At 40.5% G+C, this 12572-nt stretch overlaps 1 protein-coding gene and 1 long non-coding RNA gene across 9 annotated transcripts in view; both read left to right on the top strand.

Moving 5' to 3' along the window:
* KDM4B (lysine demethylase 4B) overlaps positions 1-12572 on the top strand; it is a 215546-nt gene that overhangs the window by 80345 nt on the left and 122629 nt on the right. For 7 of the 8 annotated variants that reach the window (XM_007072095.4, XM_043535975.1, XM_043535976.1 and 4 more), the window contains one exon: positions 3879-4016. In XM_007072095.4, coding sequence (XP_007072157.1) covers positions 3879-4016 — 138 coding nt within the window. Of the gene's footprint in view, positions 1-3878; positions 4017-8746; positions 8880-12572 lie in introns of those variants that run through there. The other variant, XM_043535979.1, reaches the window with a different exon arrangement.
* On the top strand, positions 4035-8702 carry LOC122463827. The gene is made up of 2 exons (XR_006287454.1): positions 4035-4787; positions 5785-8702. It is a non-coding gene; the product is annotated as an uncharacterized LOC122463827 (long non-coding RNA).

Consider the following 12572-nt stretch of genomic DNA (forward strand, 5'->3'; position numbering starts at 1 on the left):
GTATTGATTGAACTCTAGATCTTGCTTCTCAAGTTGTTGTTCTGATATCTTTGAGTTTAGAAACTCAGGCCCCAGTCAACATAATCAGCTGAATTGAGCCTAAAGATTGGTCATTGCTGCATCTCAGAATGGTGATGAAAGTAAAAAATCAGGAACCTCTTACACCTTTTTGACTGTCTTCTAGTAAGAGGAATTTGCCACCATGTCCCTCCAGTTTCATGCTGACTTACTGCAGAGATGGAGCAGCAAATGGGAAAATAGTTTGATGTTTCATTCAAGCAGCCTTGCTAGGGCATTGTTTTTACCTCTGTCAAAGTCCAAAACTTGAAGTAAATATAAAAAACATCCCACAAAATTTCAGTTTGTTGCATTTTCCAGGTTATGGTGTCTTCTGCGTCGCAAAGCAGTTGCAATATGCTTGCTTTTCCGTTTACTTACTGGTTGGTGCAAAAGTCACTCTAATGGCTAAAGAACATCCTAAGTGAATGGTTTCTGATCAATAACTAAGCAAATATCTAGTGGTGTTCTTGCAAGAGAGTTTGTAAAAGAAGGATGTCTCTCTCTAAACTCATCCCAAGAAGGGTATATTGAACAATATGATCATAGGGATAATATGGAAAGTGATTTCCAATTCACTGTTTGGTGAAAGGGCTTTTCCATCTTCCTAGCTGTTATCCCCTTTCCCCCTCCCCCAAATAATTTGATTTGTGAAGAAAAGAAAATGTGCAAGTGTCCGACAGACAAGGCTTTCTACTGAGTATATATAAAAACCAGTGAAATATGAGGGCAGTCTCTTGTGCCAGTGTTAGCAGAGTCAGTCTGTCACTGAATTTTATTAAAAGCCAAGAGAGACCAGCATAAAGAATAGCACCGTTTCGAAGACTGAACTCTCCCTTTAAAGGAGGGGGGGATTTTTAACAGTCTAAGTCTCAGAAGCCTGACCTGCAGAAAGGGGTAGGGATATGCTTTCGTAATAGCTTCCCTTCTCCTCCTATGACTGAGGCACTCACTGAAAGGCCTTTGACAGTGAAGGGTGTGTGTGTGGGGGGAGGGAATCCTTTTTAGTCTGAGCAGCCCACCTCTGGATGAATCCTAACCAGATGTAGCAGTTTCAAGTACAGTATTATACAGGGAAAGACAAATGTTTTTTCTCTTCCTCTTAAAAAAAAACAAAAAAAACAAAAACGCAGGATCCCTTCATCTAAATTCCGGGCAGACTTCAAACAAGTGAATACACACACATTTATAAATCTCTGTAATGGTATTTACTTCTGGAAAAAAAGCAGATCAATAGCAGAGCTTTTTAATAATTAAAAATGTGTATTTCTGTAATCCCCTATTGATTTCTCCGTTTATTCTGCAAGCTCTTGCAGAAGTCAGTAAATTCAGGGCTTTCTCCATGAGTGGCAGTTTGTGCTGGCTTTCCCTCAATAGTTATTACTTTTCTACATGGCCTATCCATCATCTTGAGTGCTTTCTAATTTATTGTTGGGATAATGTTGACAGCGGTGACATGGAGGACATACACTGTGGGCTTGAAATGAAGACACCAGGATGTAGATTTTCTGACAGGAACATAATCTTTCCGCCTTCTTAATTTAGAAATCTCCAGTTTTGCCTTGATTTATGAAGGGGCTGGTTGGGAGGATGCTCCATGAAGCTGGGTAGAGACCGGACTTGAGTTTCTTTCACCCACAGAAGCCTCTTGGAACAGCTTTTGTCGTAATAGTCTGTCTTTATTCTGATACAGGTAACGGTATTGAAAAGACAAGGGGTTAGTGTTTCAATTCTTTGCAAACTCAGCATTGCTACATTATTAGAAGTGGGGAACTTCCTTCAAAAATCTTTTTGAATCCTTCCACAGACGTTGATCCATGTCTGTCCCTCTCTGATACTTCTCTGATTTAGTTCTCTCCTCTGCATTGTTTGTGTCCTACATCGAGTGAGCTGAGAGGAATAAAAATCGTTACATAAAATACACAAGAAGAGACATTCATATTGCAAGCAGTATTGTGTGTGCAGCATACAGCTCTTTCTTTGTGTGGTGAGGGTCCTAGTAAAATGACTGCCATTAAGTACCAGTGTTCTGCAGTTTGCTGCTCGAGTGTAGTTTAATCCAGATTGGACACTTTGATCTCTCAGTGATCTGAAGAAGGCAAGCAGTTTGAACGTTGTCTTTTTAAACTTCTTTCCTCCACCTCCTTTCTGGCTGATGCTTCATTTGTTTAATGTGTGGTGGATTAAGTCTTGAGGTGCAGTAGGAAGTTTGGAAGGATGTTCGCCTTGTTCATTGAGATAGCCAGAAAGACTATTCTGAGTAGGATGTTGCTAAGTAAGCCTTAAAGAAAGGGATGAATTGGGAACCTGCAACAGAGGGAATCTTTTTCTTTGTCCAGCTTTTCAAACATAAGTGGGTTTTGTAGAACCTGGCTGACGTTGGCACCCCCTCCCCCATCCCCTCTTTTTCCTGTTTGATTTTTGATATTTCATCATATGAGTTTCAACACAATCAAGCCTCAAAAGGTTGAATTTTTTTTAACTTGCTACCTTTTACTATCAGGGCATCCTTTTTTAGGCTATGAACTCATGAGTTCCTCTTGATAGGAAGTATCTTGAGTATAACTGATAGCACATAACTACTCTTATAGTAAAGGATCAGCCAACACTTTTTGTATTAAAAAGACAGTCGGATCAAATTTTGCATCTTTCTCAATCGTAAAGATGAAGATGCTACCACCGACCTTCCTGAGATGTTGTATTAATGTAAAAGCACTATATCAGTGCTAAGTATCTTTATAATATAAATCTGATCAGCCAGATATTTTTCAACACTTTTTTACTCCCCAGTAATTTTAAATCACTAGTTTTTGTGGGAACCACATAATTTTGAGTGTTTGCCGACTACAGCTCCCATCTCTAAAGCTTTTTTCCTGTGACTTTTAAGCTCCCTTCAGTTCCTTAAGTCAATAGTGTACATAGATGAAATTAAAAACAAAGTACACATTAATAAGTAGGCAAATAATAGAGTATATTTTTTTCTGTTGTTTGCCTTGTTATGCATGTATAGGTAGGAATGAGGCTAATGTGTTGGGCTGGGTGAATGATGTCATGAATTAGTTTAAAGCTAAACAACATGAAAGGTAGGTTCATTTCCAAGTGGGAGCAGTAACATTATGGGCATGTTTGGGAGGAAAATACAGTTTTGCCTAATTTGTCTAACATGGCTAGACAACTGGAGATTATGCACTTATGTAGAATTGGTTCTACGATTAGTCAAACTACTCACTGTCTAGAAATCTCTAGGGCATTGGGGATGCTAGACCCTGGGATCAATTTTATAATTTTAAACTCTACCCTGAGAGTCAGGTGATGGTGTTTAAACTGAATGGTTTAAAGTAACATGGATTCAGATCTCACTGACAGCTACTATCCATTTTAACATCCTTTTCTATGGAAGTATTTTAATCTCTGTAAAAACAATACAGTGGGGTTAGTTCTACCTTTTATCCAAGAGTCTGCTCCTCCATCCACCAGGATTAACTATTTATAAGCATGGATGATGACATTGTGTGTAGGAAGCTAGTTAGTGTGGCTGGGCTCTGTGCAAACTTCCTTTCTTCTTCCATTAGTCTACCGATGCCTGTATGTGTCTTCAGCAGGAACACCTGCTGCCCTTTCAGTTCTCAGTTCTCTACTTTAGAATAAAAGTTTGGGTTTTTGTTTGTCACGCAAACAAATACTCCATAGAAGCTGGATAGAGTCAAAGTTGACTTTTCACAGATTTCCTTAAGTTTATAACCCTGTTCTCAAACCACGGGGCCACCAGATATCCCCGAAGGGATCACAGTTTTATCTCTTTCTCCTTTATTTTTTCTCAGATCACCCAAGAGGCTGGAGAGTTTATGATCACATTTCCTTACGGCTACCACGCGGGATTCAACCATGGCTTCAACTGCGCTGAGTCCACCAACTTTGCCACACTGCGGTGGATTGACTATGGCAAAATGGCTACCCAAGTGAGTGTCTTTGTTTGGATGAGTGGGTTCTTACTACCTTTTAGCTGATTTAAATACAAATGAATGTGGAAATGCCCATTAAGATATGCCCAAGAATGAAAATATCATCCAGCTGAGAACATATACTCTCCACATACCAGTTAAGTGTTCTGTTCTTGTTGTTGCCTTTGATTGTCCTCCGCTGTAGTTGAATAGTTCAGTAACTAGGAAGGGGAAGAAAAGACTTGCAAAATAGGGGGGTAGGTGAGAGGGGATTTTAATTAATCCCAAAGTCCTAGTTCTTGAATGCAAGATGTGTGTTATATTCTGTGGAGAATGGTGCTTTGGAATATGGGTCTTTATGGGAGGTTGATAAGAGACATTTTAATAGGTTTGGTAAATTTCTGCTGCACCCCAACTAAGTTCCACAGGGAACAAATTATCCCAGAATAGCCCATGACTGCTGTATTCTAATGCTATGTACCCAAATGCATAATAAATAAAAAGGGAAAGTTTTAAGTAGCCATTTAACCCTTAACAAAAATGGACAAGTGACCTTCTGAAAACAACTCAATTTCTGTAATGTGTGCAGCTTGCTTTCACTGCCAAATACTTGAAAACACCCTTTACTCACTCTTTATCTCATTTAGAATCAACTGAAGTACTGCAGCTGTTGGTTCCTGGGGCAAAACTCTGTAGGGAAAGCTGCAGGGTATCTTCAATGGAAGGTCTTTTCCTGTGTAACTTGTTCCCTTTGACAGCTCACCAGAATTAGAGCTGTTGGCCTTCAGGGTACAGTATATGGAGCATTTGTTTTGATACTCATTTATCTGAGTGTTTAGTAATGGCAGAAAGGAAATACCTTCCAAGCTAATGAATGGAGCTAGTGTATGGCAGAAGCGTTTCAACATCTTGCCCTAAGTGGGTAGTGTTTTTAATGTAGTTAGATCATGTGATGTGATGTGCTCAGATGTGGTGGTGCCATGTACAAAGTATGAATAGGGGTCTGTTATTTCTGGTCCTTTTAAGGATTCCATTCCCACAGGCTATGAAAAAGGATGAATGATTACACAGATGCTGATGGTGGTTTAGTTTGGGGCTATTGCCCAAAATGTGCCATGTTCCTTTCCAAACACAGAGGAAAATACAATCTCTGCCCTAGGGTAGCTTACTACAAGCATATCCTTCAGGAAAAGAATAGTTCAGACTCCGGAGGAGATATCTGAACACTAATGTTCATAATGATCAAAATAATATTTTGTTCCATGGATTGGGACCCTGAAATGTATGTAGCTTATTTATAGTGAAGGTTCAGTTTGGTCCAGAAAAGGTAACCGTGTCCACTTTTCCTTAAGAAATGACTTGTGTTTTGTGAGTAAGAGGAGGTGCGTGGTCAGTCATAGAAGTTTTTTTTACCCTTTTTTCATCTACCCTGGGACACTAGTATGTTTGACAGCTCTCTGACTTTAACATCCCCATCTTCAAGGCATAGTTCCTTCAACCATCTTCCTCCCAACCAAGTCAGGACTTCCTAGACAGGATTCTATTCAGAACTAATCAATGCTGCTCATTTATTACCATGAGTGGCTGCTTCTTGAGTGATGGGAGGCACTGCTTTCTCTCTAGAGGCTGAATATGATGTCTCTCCATAACTCCAATACCAGACTGTCCAGGAACTTGTGGAATCACAGAAACCATGATAGCTTTAAGAAATGTTACTGTTTATCTTCTCTCCTTTTTTCTTTCAAGTTGTTGTTCTTTATTGAATTTATACCATCTACCCAAATAGAAACCAAAGCTGCTTGTGACTAACTTCATCCTGAAGAAGCACTTTTGTCTGCTACATTGCCTTCCCCTCCCTGTTCGGTGTTCTGTGAATTTGCCGAAGCAGGCACAGGCAGACTGGCTGTGACTATCAAATGCCATAATCTTCAGTGTCTGAGCAGCTCATCCTGCAGAAAGTATGCCCATCCCTCTAAGCTACTGAAAGGTGAAACGCCTGTCTCGTTTATTTTTCCAGTAATTTTCAGCCCATGGTCTCAGGGGATCTATTATTAGCTGACACATTTGACATCTGAACTCTGTGCTTGTCCTAAAATAAATTCCCCTTAACTCCACAAACATACATCTTAGCAGGGTTTTTTTTATTGACAGTTTGGCGGAGATGTGAGGCCGCTTGATGGGAATTCCACTGAGCGCTGATATACCTCAGGGCATGAAGAGAATTCATCAGCCAGGGCTGTCTTGTCTTGTCACATTGTGATCAGTGCTTGTTTCCCTCTATCAGTTTGACTCTGCTTTTAGTCTTGTAGTGGGGTGCTGGTGAATGAGAGCCATAGATGTAGGCACACTCATTCAGATTAGGCTGGGATTAGATGCCAATGTAACACTAGAAAATATAGTCATTAGCCAACGGGAAAGGGGTAATTATCATTCTTAAGAATGAATGCCACATCAGAACAGATCAATTTTACATCTAGTTTGGTCATGTCTCTAGCGGTGGCCAATACTAGCTTCTTCAGGAAGAGATTTAAACCTTCAGACTATGCTTAAGTGAGCAATCCTATACCACGGGACAAACTTATTCCTAACCTCCAACTAGTTTTATGACCTGAAGCATGAATCCTAAACTCAGTTTTTAAGACACTACCTTTAATTTTCCAAGGAGTGATGATTCTAAATTCACAAAAATACATGCCAAGGAGTTCCAGAGCTTGCTCTTTTGCTTCCAGATGGGCCAGGTCATGAAAGAATTAGTATGGTTGCCAGTTAGCTATTGCTCTGGGTGGAATGTTAGAAGGAGGTTCTGGCGGTATTGACTGGACAGTAGCTAGCCACTTTAATTTCATTTTTTAATCTTTTAGGTGCAGTTAAACCAAACCTATACTGAAATAATACCCAGCAAACCTGTTTCAGTGCAAAATAAGATAACGGGCTGTCTTAAAGCTACAAAAGCCATGAAATTCATAATAGTATTGACCCAGCTTTAAATAGCTCCTTTTGTGTCCGGGCACAGATGGAGTAGGAATTGGCCAGTATGTCATAAACTCTTCTCTGGAGGAGGGTGCATCAGTTAAAAAATTAATCTTAAATTATTTTTAAAAAACTTACCGCCCTCATGGCTATGACAGAAACTTTCTCATAGGATCCAATGCAGTGCTCTGTCTGAATCAACAAGGTGGAAAGATAGCTGAAACGAGTGATCTCATTTCAAATATTACATATGCTGAGCTTTCTTAAAATTCCCACTATCGGACTAGCTGTGGTTGAGAATGGTGGGAGCACTAGTATAGAAAATCCATTGCATTTTTATCATTGTGTTATCTAGGCCATCTTTGACCAGTGTACAGTGGTAATAAAAGCCAGCTGCCTGCCAGTGCCAGTGTTTTTACCATAGTTAGCACCAGTGCTAGTGTAATGCTATGAAACTTAAAGAAAAAACTTCTTATAGATAAATCTCCATGGGGTATAAATTCCAAATCTTAACAATAACAATTTGCTCAATGCTGACATTTAATCAAATGCAGATCTTTACATCAGAAACATCCAGCTAAACATCCAGCTACTATGGGATTATGGAGATCTTGTGTAGTTACCTCCGCTCTCCTCTTTCCCCACTCAAATAGCTAAACCCTACCCTAGGTTGTTTGCACCCTGTTAGATGTCAGATTATTTATTGAGGTTGTAGACGAAGCCATATTCTATTTATATCTGGGCTCTGCAGAGTAAGGAAGGGTGGAATGGAAGCCATAACTCTGAGATTGAGTTTTGGAGTTAAAGGAGCAATAAGAAAAGCCTAAAACCCACAAGAGGTCTTAAATAAGTTTTGTATACATCAGACTTAAAAAAAAATAAAAAAAAAATGGCTAAGTAAATTTGATTTGAAATTTTAAAAATAGTGTTCAGGTCTGCTGTAACCCGGTATATACTAAGTTTCAGTCTGTAGCAAATGTTCCTGGAGTTATAAACCCCAGAAAATGGGGGTTTAATCATGGAAATTTTGACAAACCCTTAACTACAGCGGCGCCACTGGGCACTGCTCTAATATTAAAAGCAATTTTAAGCTCAGCCATGTGTTCACAAACAAGTGACATTTGGGAAGTGCAGTTTTAGATTGAGCCTCCATGCTCACATTGTTAAGCGGCATAGCGTGAAATTACTGAACAAACAGCATAGAGAGCTCTGAGCAGATCTGGGGAAAATGTTGGAGAGTGGAAGGAGATGCCCAATTTATTTCCATTGCACCAGGTGACACTTCTCTGTTTACAGGATTCCATTTAATATTTCCAAAATCATGAGTTGCATATGTGTGTGTGTTAACCATTTGTTACCATGGTAGGGGATTCCAGATGAGGTGTGAGCTCTGTTATGGTATGTGGGCAATAAGTTCATTGACGTCTCCTTTTTAAGTTAAAGAAGGATTTAATGAAATATCAGATGGTTGTGTTATGTGTAAACTCAGATTGCCTGCGCTTTTCATGATGAAAGAACAATCCTGGACTGTGTTTTTCTGGTTAAATAGCACAGGGTTTTTAAATGAGTTGACTAAAGCAGCTATTCTGATTTTGTTCATTTGTTTTGTTTTTTGCTGTCAGACATAGCTGGATTATATTTGCTAATACCAGAGTGATTTTTTCCCAAGTCACTATCATAGTTCTTAAAGTGCTTAGAAATGACACTGTGGAAGTACAGAATATTACTTCATTTTAAAAAAAAAAAAGTCAACCTAGTTCCATCTCTCCTCTCTCCAGGTTGCAACAAGCAGGGCTGATTCCTGTCCTTACCACAACACAGGAAGTCAATAACAGGCCTTTCGCAACTAGCCAGATGGACAGTGCTCTTTTTTCCCATATGCTCTGACACTGGGGACTCAGAGCATGGATCTTGCTCTGCTTAGAGCTGTGGATGGAAGGAAAGATGTTAATGACATACAATAAGAAGGTGATCATATACTGCAGTGATGGGTGACCTTAGAAAAACCTACATAGAGTAGCACTAATTACCTGCCAGGTAGATAGAAAGTACTGCTAACTACAGGAGAACCTGTCTAGACTGCAAAAATGCATTCTAATCAGAGCAGAGTTTAATGATCGGCTTACTAGAAACTAGTTCTGCTGTAATTGTAGGACAAGCATCAACGTTCACAGAAAATCGACACTTCAGCAGTGGCTGTAAAATTGCATAGGCAACTAATTATAGATATGTGTACCTTACATCTATGTAAACTTGTAGCTAAGGCTAGTAAACACTGGTTGCTGGATTTTTTTTTTTTAAGATTCAATTAGAAGTTGGTCTGATGGGCATTTAAGTGGCTAGTTTGCTGCTACAGCATTAATTTTTTAAAGAACCCAGTGGAAATTAAATGTTTCTGAGGTGAACATGGGAAATAGTCAAAATGACTAGAGGGGTGTATAATTGTAGATGAACAGGAATATTTAGTATTAGAGATGTGAACTGTTATCTGTCAGCTAGTCATTGATAGACAGCCCATTACCATATTAGCAATTTGGCCAAGAAATCCTTGCCTTAACTAAGCTAATGGTCAGTGCATAGTACGATTATCAAGTCAGCTTTGTGTGTTGGTCCATACTGAATCTCTCTCCTGTATCTGCTTACTGTGTCCCAGATTCAGGTCCTGATTCTTGGCAGACAGGATACCATGGATGGTCAGCTGAATTCTGTAGTTTCTGCCTCAGGCCTGGCCTATTTGTTTTTTTTTTTCTTCCCAGTTCTTTGATCAGAATAGGTGTTCAGTCGACCTGACCTGAAGGAAGTAATCTGTCAAGTAATTGTTTTCTGCCTCTTTCACTTATCGCAAACCAATACCTGGCAAACACCTTTCTGTCTCGAGAGGTATATAAATCCTCAGGACCAATTTCTATCGAGGGTGGTTACTTGGTGGCTGTTACCCACTGATCTACTGGAATAATTTCTAGCCTTTTTTGCATATAAAACAACAGGAAAGACTTCAAAATCCTGCCTCATAACATGCTGATGAAATCATGGGTGCAAAAGCCCGTTGTTGTTGTGTGTACATTTTCTTTTGCATTACCAAAAGTATTTCAGACTTCGTTGCTGTTCCCAGTTCTTGCTGTCTGTCTTGCATAGAAGTGATGCCAGTGTTGTGATGTTACTGAGAATTCCCACCACCTCTCTTCCAGGTCTTTCTTTTTGATCAGTTTTCCTGACTTGCTTACATCTTCCGGAATCATTCTCTCTCCATTCTTTTGTTGTGATTCTTGCCTTTGGGTCCATTTACACTTCACATATAATCTATCTGCTGGTAGAGATGTACGTGTCCCCAACATCATGGTGTCTGGGGGGACTCAGTTACAAAATGTCTGTCTTTTGACCTGGCTAAAAAGCATGATTAAAATCAGAAATGTACGTGAGAGAAAACCATGGATTGAGTAACTAGGATTTTGCCTCCCTAGTCCTAGTCGGTTAACATGAACATGACAATTAAAGGAATGAAAATGAGGGGTCAGTGACCTTGGTTCACAGGCATCTAGAGAGGTGTTTTGTTTCCTTGACATAGTTAAAGAAGCATCTGAAACCTCTTAACAGGCTATTTTAAACATACTACTTCTCTCCAAGTAGGGAAATTGTTCCTATCATGCATACCTCGATTGCCTTCTGCAGCAGAGCTTAATGAGAGGATGATTCCAAGCCGGTCACCCAGTTTAGGGAGTGATTACTTTGTGCTTTTAAGCTTTCCTGAGTCTGAACTGAGTTCAGTCACTGCCTCTGGCTCTGGGATTCTTGGCACAGTCTCAGGGTACGTCTGTGCTGCTGCCGGAAGTAGACGTACGTGTGCTAGTGTTGACTGAGCAAATGTGCTAAAAGTAGCAGTGTCGTTGCTGCAGAGTACAGGCGTGTCTGAGGACCAGGGTATGTGCTTGGGAGGCCAACCCACTGTGCTGCTGTGGCTAGGCTATTTTAGGGTGCTAGCTCGGTCAAAGCTAGTGCAGGTATGTCTAACCCAGTTGGAAATTACATCTCCAGCTGTCAAGTAGATGTACCCTCATTCTCTTTCCAGCACTCCCTTCCTGGAGATGATACTTGGGGTCCAACCGCCTAGTCATGAAGCTAGTGCCAGTGCCTCCAGACTCCCCAGTTGCTTAATAACTTCCTTTCCAGAGCTCCAATCCTGCGGGCACTCTAGCTTAGGGTTTACCTCTTCAGGGACATGTCTGTTTGCTTCAGCTACCACAGTCTTTGCAAAGGTTTCTAACAGAATTACTCTTTATTTTGTCTCAATCTGTTTCTCTCTTGTATTAAGTAAAGATCACCTGCATGCAAATCTCTGCCTCAGTTTCCTCACCAGTCAGCAGTGTTCTTTGGGAGTCTGAGGAGTCCAGGATCCCATTCCTGCATATGGCTTCTCTTCTGGAATACAGAGTCTCGGTCTGACCTCTGCAATCAGTGTTCTCCAGCTCCTGGGTGGTCTAGTACTCCAAAAGGGTCCCCTGTGCTATGAAAGCATGCCTCCTTTTTTCATCTCTGTTGTCCCAAGTGTAATTTGTCTGAGTCTTGAGATACTAGCATTAACACCAGGTTTCTTTGTTGCCTCTTCTGGGCAAAATTCCTGCTCCAAACCCCCTCCATATATACCACCAAGAATAACCGGATTCTCCCAGGTTAAGCACCCTCTTTAGCATACCCATTGTCCTGCCAGAGGAGTTATTAAACTGTTAATGACTACTTTTGTTGTTTCGGACAAGGGGTGTGATATGTGATGTGGTCCTTATCAGCCCATGGCTTGCTATTACACACTGGGGGTTGGAATTAGACATAAGAGTTCATAAAATCAGTCAGAATCCATAAGATGTACATAGATCTCCAAATCATCACATTGTCCCTGTAAATGCCTCAACCTGTCCTCAAGAGATTGTGTTGCAGCCATCATCCTTCCAGTCAAGAAGGCTTGAATGGAACCTGCCAGAGCCTGCCAATGCCATTTCAATACGGGGAGCTGAAGTTGAGCATTGCAGGTTGTTTCTGGGTGTTTTTGTGGAACCCAGTGGCTCTACTGGCCTATGGAGTGGGGTAGAAATCTGACATCAATCTTTAGACTCATGTATGTCAGCATGGAGCACTATCACCAGGCCTTCCCAGCCACTTCTAGATTCCTTGGTATGTCACGTGGAGAGATCTAACTCCTGCAGGAAGTGTTACTTTTCAAGATTCTAATGTTTTTGGAGCTGGGTTGTATTAATCAGTTCGTATTTACTGTGTGGAAAGATTGCTAAGGGGATAATATTGAAGGGTTTTGTTTGAGGGGGGGCACAACATTTCAGGTGTCAGCTTGCGCTCTGAATTCCCTTGTTTAGATCCATAACTTAATAATGGTATTGCCTTTTTATTTGAGTGTGACTGTTTGTTCTTTGTACGCTAGTAGTCAGGGTTTGCAGGAAGACTGTTAAACCTGGAGATTATACGAGGAAATGCTTCATACCCTCACCCGTTTTTGCCCCTCCAGCATCTTCTCGTGAACCTTGCCCCTTGAGGTAGTGGTCTTCAGTTAATTCTGTTTTGTTTGGTTTCTCTGTTTAATACTGTCCAGGAGGTCTTATG

The sequence above is a fragment of the Chelonia mydas genome, chromosome 25 (genome assembly GCF_015237465.2).
Source record: "Chelonia mydas isolate rCheMyd1 chromosome 25, rCheMyd1.pri.v2, whole genome shotgun sequence".
Taxonomy (NCBI): domain Eukaryota; kingdom Metazoa; phylum Chordata; order Testudines; family Cheloniidae; genus Chelonia; species Chelonia mydas.